The sequence below is a fragment of the Neoarius graeffei genome, chromosome 18 (genome assembly GCF_027579695.1).
Source record: "Neoarius graeffei isolate fNeoGra1 chromosome 18, fNeoGra1.pri, whole genome shotgun sequence".
In the NCBI taxonomy this organism is placed as follows: domain Eukaryota; kingdom Metazoa; phylum Chordata; class Actinopteri; order Siluriformes; family Ariidae; genus Neoarius; species Neoarius graeffei.
The window spans coordinates 2,555,427-2,563,204 of record NC_083586.1 but is presented as its reverse complement, the minus strand read 5'-3'; the positions used below and the strand labels follow the sequence as shown (position 1 = coordinate 2,563,204).

General features: G+C 41.3%; 1 protein-coding gene across 1 annotated transcript in view; it reads right to left on the bottom strand.

Annotated features, from left to right (window-relative positions):
• Positions 1-683: 683 nt before the first annotated feature.
• LOC132865871 (zinc finger protein 431-like) overlaps positions 684-7,778 on the bottom strand; it is a 54,642-nt gene continuing 47,547 nt past the window's right edge. The window contains exons 4-6 of the mRNA XM_060898382.1: positions 7,516-7,577; positions 7,167-7,345; positions 684-2,589 (exon numbers count right to left, since the gene is read on the bottom strand). Of these exons, the coding sequence (XP_060754365.1) occupies positions 1,067-2,589; positions 7,167-7,345; positions 7,516-7,577 (1,764 nt within the window). The 3' untranslated portion in view covers positions 684-1,066. The remainder of the gene's footprint in view (positions 2,590-7,166; positions 7,346-7,515; positions 7,578-7,778) is intronic.

Here is a 7,778-nt window from a genome sequence, read left to right as displayed (position 1 = left end):
GTGTTACAGTTAAATCATTATTTGTATGGTGGTAATTAATGACTACTTAAGAGCAAAAGAAAACATTAACAGTCTCATGTTAAACATCACTATAAGGTTACAGATTTTAAAATAGTCATAGAACACTGGTCTACAGCCAAAATGCTTCTGAAATAAATGTAGTCAAACTTTACTAATTCTGGATCGCTGAGAACGAAAATGAAACTTAAAATTGTTCATGGGCTCGTTTTCAAGATTGGCTCTATGAATAAATCTATGAGTGGCTTTGGATAGTACTTACTTTTTTGGCAAAACAATGAATGATGCAAGCTGAAGCCGGTATTGCATCATACATGACATTACGTTATTCTTAGAAGTCACTGCTGATGCATTCATAAGTCAACTGACATCACTCTGCTGAACAAATTGTCTTATATCAGCTCAAAAAAAAAAAATTCATACAGTGCTATGCACTCAAGATCAAGTCTTTGCTTAAGAGATGCTCCGTTTCATGAATACAAGAGACAAGCTGCCAATAAATAAAAACCCACTGCGTACACACAGAATAAGGACGAAACCTATTCAGTACTGATACATAATTGGTTTTTGCAATTTGGTTCATAATACATTTTATTTATATAAACTTTTTGCTGATTTTCTAGTGTTACATAAAGACAACAGGTGAAATATCATGTAAACCAACCATAAACACATGAAGAGACCTAGTTTTACAATTTATATTTAAAACATTACAATCTACACAATGTACATAAGTATAAAATTTAAAATCTTAAATATCTTGGAAACCATAGCCAATCAGCTGATTAACTGTCACTTCTAATTCAACACACCAAATTTCATAATAGCCAATTTCATCTCTGAAGCAGACAACTTCTGAAAAATTGTTGACCAGTGTAACATGAAAAATAAAGTTCAAAGTACAGGTCATTTTCAGTCAAAACTGTAATAACCATATTTAATTTGACAACTTTAAATCATGCAATGTCTCTGAGTTAGTGCACTTGAAGGTCTTAAATGTAACTAAACAAGCAAACATCTTCCCACACTGTGAGCAGTGATACGGCTTCTATCCTGTGTGAATGCGCTGGTGTATTTGGAAAAGACTCTGCTGAGTAAAACTCTTCCCACACTGTGAGCAGTGATACGGCTTCTCTCCTGTATGAATGCGCTGGTGTCGTTGGAGATCATACTGACGAGTAAAACACTTCCCACACTGTGAGCAGTGATATGGCTTCTCTCCTGTGTGAATGCGCTGGTGTCGTTGGAGATCATACTGACGAGTAAAACACTTCCCACACTGTGAGCAGTGATACGGTTTCTCTCCTGTGTGAATGCGCTGGTGTTTTTGGAGAGCACTCTGCTGAGTAAAACTCTTTCCACACTGTGAGCAGTGATACGGCTTCTCTCCTGTGTGAATTCGCTGGTGTGTTTGGAAAGCACTCTGATGAGTAAAACTCTTTCCACACTGTGAGCAGTGATACGGCTTCTCTCCTGTGTGAATGCGCTGGTGTTGTTGGAGACGACTCTTTCTACACTGTGAGCAGTGATACGGCTTCTCTCCTGTGTGAATGCGCTGGTGTGTTTGGAGATGACTCTGACTAGTAAAACTCTTCCCACACTGTGAGCAGTGATACGGCTTCTCTCCTGTGTGAATGCGCTGGTGGACTTGGAGATTACTCTGCGTCGTAAAACTCTTCCCACACTGCGAGCAGTGATACGGCTTCTCTCCTGTGTGAATGCGCTGGTGGACTTGGAGATTACTCTGCGTCGTAAAACTCTTCCCACACTGTGAGCAGTGATACGGCTTCTCTCCTGTGTGAATGCGCTGGTGTGTTTGGAGAGTACTCTGATGAGTAAAACTTTTCTCACACTGTGAGCAGTGATACGGCTTCTCTCCTGTGTGAATGCGCTGGTGTTGTTGGAGAGCACTCTGATGAGTAAAACTCTTCCCACACTGTGAGCAGTGATACGGCTTCTCTCCTGTGTGAATGCGCTGGTGTATTTGGAAATGACTCTGCTGAGTAAAACTCTTCCCACACTGTGAGCAGTGATATGGTTTCTCTCCTGTGTGAATGTGCTGGTGTATTTGGAAATGACTCTGATGAGTAAAACTCTTTCCACACTGTGAGCAGTGATACGGCTTCTCTCCTGTGTGAATGTGCTGGTGTGTTTGGAGATGACTTTGACGAATAAAACTCTTCCCACACTGTGAGCAGTGATACGGCTTCTCTCCTGTGTGAATGCGCTGGTGTGTTTGGAGATTACTCTGATGAGTAAAACTCTTCCCACACTGTGAGCAGTGATACGGCTTCTCTCCTGTGTGAATGCGCTGGTGTTGTTGGAGATGACTCTGACGAATAAAACTCTTCCCACACTGTGAGCAGTGATACGGCTTCTCTCCTGTGTGAATGCGCTGGTGTGTTTGGAGAGTACTCTGATGAGTAAAACTCTTCCCACACTGTGAGCAGTGATACGGCTTCTCTCCTGTGTGAATGCGCTGGTGTAGTTGGAGATCTCTCTGATGAGTAAAACTCTTTCCACACTGTGAGCAGTGATACGGTTTCTCTCCTGTGTGAATGCGCTGGTGTTCTGAAAGATCCAAAAATGGGCCTTATTTATCAAACTGGATATGGATAGATTTATTTGCAAATAGTTTCTGGTAGCATTTACACAAGCAAATATGTATTTTCTATCTGGATTTTTTTGTATGGATTAGATTGTCAAGTTTAAAACACATTAATTTCAATTACACACTAATTTCATGAAATTAAGTTTTGTGGGATTTTGTGAAGCCCCATGATTCATATTAATGTAATTGATGAAAGCAAGCCAACATCCATAAATTAAGACATATAACAGTCATTTAATTTAAATGTAGGCGTATAAAAAAAAAAAAAAAAAAAAAAAGACACACTGCATCGGTTCAGATGGCATTCAAGTAGGTCTGCAGCAGTAGGAATTTCCTTACTGCAGTATTTGAAGAACACCACGGTGTGATTTGTAGTAATAAAGCAACCAAACCTCCATGTGTTTAATTGTTCGTTAATTCATCAGACACCATTTGTTCCTTAACATGTTGAAGTTCTTCAGCTGCAATAGTTTAAAGTGCATATCCTGGACCAATTTATTTATTATTTTTTTTATATATGAAAAGGGGGGCGGCACGGTGGTGTAGTGGTTAGCGCTGTCGCCTCACAGCAAGAAGGTCCGGGTTCCAGGGTGTACCCCGCCTTTCGCCCGTAGTCAGCTGGGATAGGCTCCAGCTCGCCTGCGACCCTGTAGAACAGGATAAAGCGGCTAGAGATAATGAGATGAGATGAGATATATGAAAAGTATGTCCCTTTACACACTCATCCAGAAGGGTAATTTTTCACAAGACCATCTGTCGACAGCAGAAAAAAATAAAATAAAACGCGTCTGGAAAAATCCCAAGGGAGTCTGGAGCCAGATTTGTGACGTCACCTGCGGAAGTGCCAGCAGGCTGCAAGAGCTTGCACGGTTTCAGTGCACAGCCTGTGTAGACCAAGCGGTCCCATTTCTCTCTTTGGTCTTTTGGGAAACGACGAGTACTAATCTCATCATGATTGGTGTTGCTACACCCTCCTACGATACATCTGTTAACCATTTTAATAATTACGTGATAACGTTGAAGAAATTTGCAGAAAACCACCAGGTCGTTTTCTCATAAACAAACCAACGCTGATGTAGAGGGAGGGAGGTGTTCCGCACGCGACATCACGAAAATCAGTGTTTGCCGGGAAATTCAAATGCCAAGTTTTTCCAGAGGTGGACCGATTCGCCTCAAATGGCTTGATTTCAACTGAATTTTTCTGGTATTGCGCAAGGTAAAAAAATTTCAGAGAATGCAGAATGTTATAGATATTTGACCAAAGTTGAATATAAAATAGGAGAATTACATTGATCTTGCTCCTGAATTTACCCGTGATATGCACTTTAAGGAGCTAAAATTTAACAATTAAAAAGATAAGTTCTCCATGGTATGATGCTTGTGGAAATATTGAATTCCATAAAAATACTAAAATTGTTATTGCTTGTTAAATTGCTTGACAATATAACCATCACATATGCTCCTGAAATAAAGCAAATGTGTTGCAATTGATTTGTATAATGGTTGATGGGTTTGACCGACATCTGCATTATCCAATTAACAACTTAGCTTGGTTCAGACACACTGCATGTGTGTTTTCAACTAACTTCTTTCCAGCCAGCTGGTTATATTGCACTGAAGGTATTATAATGACGTCCCCCCCAGTGTTTCTGTAATATGGGGAGGTCTGACATTATCCTATATTGTGTTTACAATATTATATATATATATATATTAGTGGGCTATATTGTGTTTACAGGACATTCCCCCCTGATTTCTCCCCAATTTTCTCCCTAATTTAGCCATGGCCAATTCCCACCCATTAGACTCCTCTCCAGTATCACATAACAGCTACCAACCAGGGAGGGCTATCATGTGCTTCCTCCAAGACAAGAAACACCAGTTGACCACATTTTACTCATACAATGTCAGGGGGCTGCAAAGCACACTCGGACGAAAGCCCAGTCCACTTACTTCCTATTAAATGTGCTCTCACACACCCATGACTGGCCAGTGTAACTGACAGGGCAGAGAAGAGGGAGCATGCCATCTCTCCCTCCCAGAGAGCCCAGACAATTTTGCTCTCTTGAGCTCCCAACCACAGATGATTGTAGCATCATCAGGATTTGAAAGTGGCAATATCTGGATGATGGGGAGGATGACAGGGACAACACTTTTCTGCTGTGCCACTCGGGATCCACAGGGCATGCATTTTACGCTACTTCTGGTTAAACTGGGCATGATGAATAAAACTACAACAATATCTTGTGGTTTACTATATACAGTGGTGCTTGAAAGTTTGTGAACCTTTTAGAATTTTCTATATTTCTGCATAAATATGACCTAAAACATCATCAGATTTACACACAAAGTCCTAAAAGTAGATAAAGAGAACCCAATTAAACAAATGAGACAAAAATATTATACTTGGTCATTTATTTATTGAGGAAAGTGATCCAATATTACATATCTGTGAGTGGCAAAATTATGTGAACCTCTAGGATTAGCAGTTAATTTGAAGGTGAAATTAGAGTCAGGTGTTTTCAATCAATGGGATGACAAATCAGGTGTGTGAGTGGGCACCCTGTTTTATTTAAAAAAAAAAGGGATATATTAAAGTCTGATCTTCACAACACATGTTTGTGGAAGTGTATCATGGCACGAACAAAGGAGATTTCTGAGGACCTCAGAAAAAGCGTTGTTGATGCTCATCAGGCTGGAAAAGGTTACAAAACCGTCTCTAAAGAGTTTGGACTCCACCAATCCACAGTCAGACAGATTGTGTACAAGTAGAGGAAATTCAAGACCATTGTTACCCTCCCCAGGAGTGATCAACCAACAGAGATCACTCCAAGAGGAAGGCGTGTAATAGTCGGCGAAGTCACAAAGGACCCCAGAGTAACTTCTAAGCAACTGAAGGCCTCTCTCACATCGGCTAATGTTACTGTTCATGAGTCCACCATCAGGAGAACACTGAACAACAATGGTGTGCATGGTAGGGATGCAAGGAGAAAGCCACTGCTCTCCAAAAAGAACATTGCTGCTCGTCTGCAGTTTGCTAAAGATCATGTGGACAAGCCAGAAAGCTATTGGAAAAATGTTTTGTGGATGGATGAAACCAAAATAGAACTTTTTGGTTTGAATGAGAAGTGTCATGTTTGGAGAAAGGAAAACACTGCATTCCAGCATAAGAACCTTATCCCATCTGTGAAACATAGTGGTGGTACTATCATGGTTTGGGCCTGTTTTGATGCATCTGGGCCAGGACAGCTTGCCATCATTGATGGAACAATGAAATCTGAATTATACCAATGAATTCTAAAGGAAAATGTCAGGACATCTGTCCATGAACTGAATCTCAAGAGAAGGTGGGTCATGCAGCAAGACAATGACCCTAAGCACACAAGTTGTTTTACCAAAGAATGGTTAAAGAAGAATAAAGTTAATGTTTTGGAATGGCCAAGTCAAAGTCCTGACCTTAATCCAATCAAAATGTTGTGGAAGGACCTGAAGCGAGCAGTTCATGTGAGGAAACCCACCAACATCCCAGAGTTGAAGCTGTTCTGTACGGAGGAACGGGCTAAAATTCCTCCAAGCCAGTGTGCAGGACTGATCAACAGTTACCGGAAATGTTTAGTTGCAGTTATTGCTGCACAAGGGGGTCACACCAGATACTGAAAGCAAAGCTTCACATATTTTTGCCACTTACAGATATGTAATATTGGATCATTTTCCTCAATAAATAAATTACCAAGTATAATATTTTTGTCTCATTTGTTTAACTGGGTTCTCTTTATCTACTTTTAGGACTTGTGTGAAAATCTGATGATGTTTTAGGTCATATTTGTGCAGAAATATAGAAAATTCTAAAGGGTTCACAAACTTTCAAGCACCAGTGTTGTCAGTTTTGCAATAGCAAGATATGCAGTGGGCGGACTTCACGTGTCTCAAAGGAAGCTGACAGACTTCACCCTCTCTGGTTGGTCACGGTCATATGATCGAGAAGACCTACTTGGTTGGTGGAACAGGCCAAAATGAGTTCTCTGGGGAATGCTCTAGTTATTGCAGACTGCATTGTACAACAGCTTTCATCCCAGAAACACTGGTAGGCTCAGAAACGTCACGAAATCTCATCTCATCATCTCTAGCCGCTTTATCCTTCTACAGGGTTGCAGGCAAGCTGGAGCCTATCCCAGCTGACTACGGGCGAAAGGCGGGGTACACCCTGGACAAGTCGCCAGGTCATCACAGGGCTGACACATAAACACAGACAACCATTCACACTCACATTCACACCTACGGTCAATTTAGAGTCACCAGTTAACCTAACCTGCATGTCTTTGGACTGTGGGGGAAACCGGAGCACCCGGAGGAAACCCACGCGGACACGGGGAGAACATGCAAACTCCACACAGAAAGGCCCTCGCCGGCCCTGGGGCTCGAACCCAGGACCTTCTTGCTGTGAGGCGACAGCGCTAACCACTACACCACCGTGCCGCCCCACGTCACGAAATGATGCAGAAAATAACCTCTATAACCTCTTAGACAAAAGTAACACCTTGCTGTCTGGTTGTTCCTGTAGGTGCAGGACTGAGTTCTTTGGTGTACTCCTCTTCATACCACACCAAGAGCTCCTGTCCTGGGTTAATGGATCGACAGCAACGATACAGAATTCTCCCTTGATACTCAAATGCCACAAGATTCTGTTCTTCTTCATTACGGGCACAATTCACATACCTAAAAGAGTGAGGCAATGTTTCAGAAAAAGGTAAAAAATCAGATCAGAGTTACAGACTTGGAGAAAGCATGATGGAGATATCAATGACATGAAGATAAAGTTCTTCCAACAAATGAGGATCTGTAAAATCAAATCACTAAAACGACCCAACAGCTAGTGTACTGCTCACCTCATCCAATTCACATGCATCTCTCTTTTGGCATCGATGTATTCTTCACACTGCATGCATACCTGTAGAAAAATACCACATTTACTTTTTTTTTTTACACAAAATCAATACAGTGGGGCAAAAAAGTATTTAGTCAGCCACCAATTGTGCAAGTTCTCCCACTTAAAAAGATGAGAGAGGCCTGTAATTTTCATCATAGGTACACTTCAACTATGAGAGACAGAATGGGGGAAAAGAATCCAGGAAATCACATTGTAGGATTT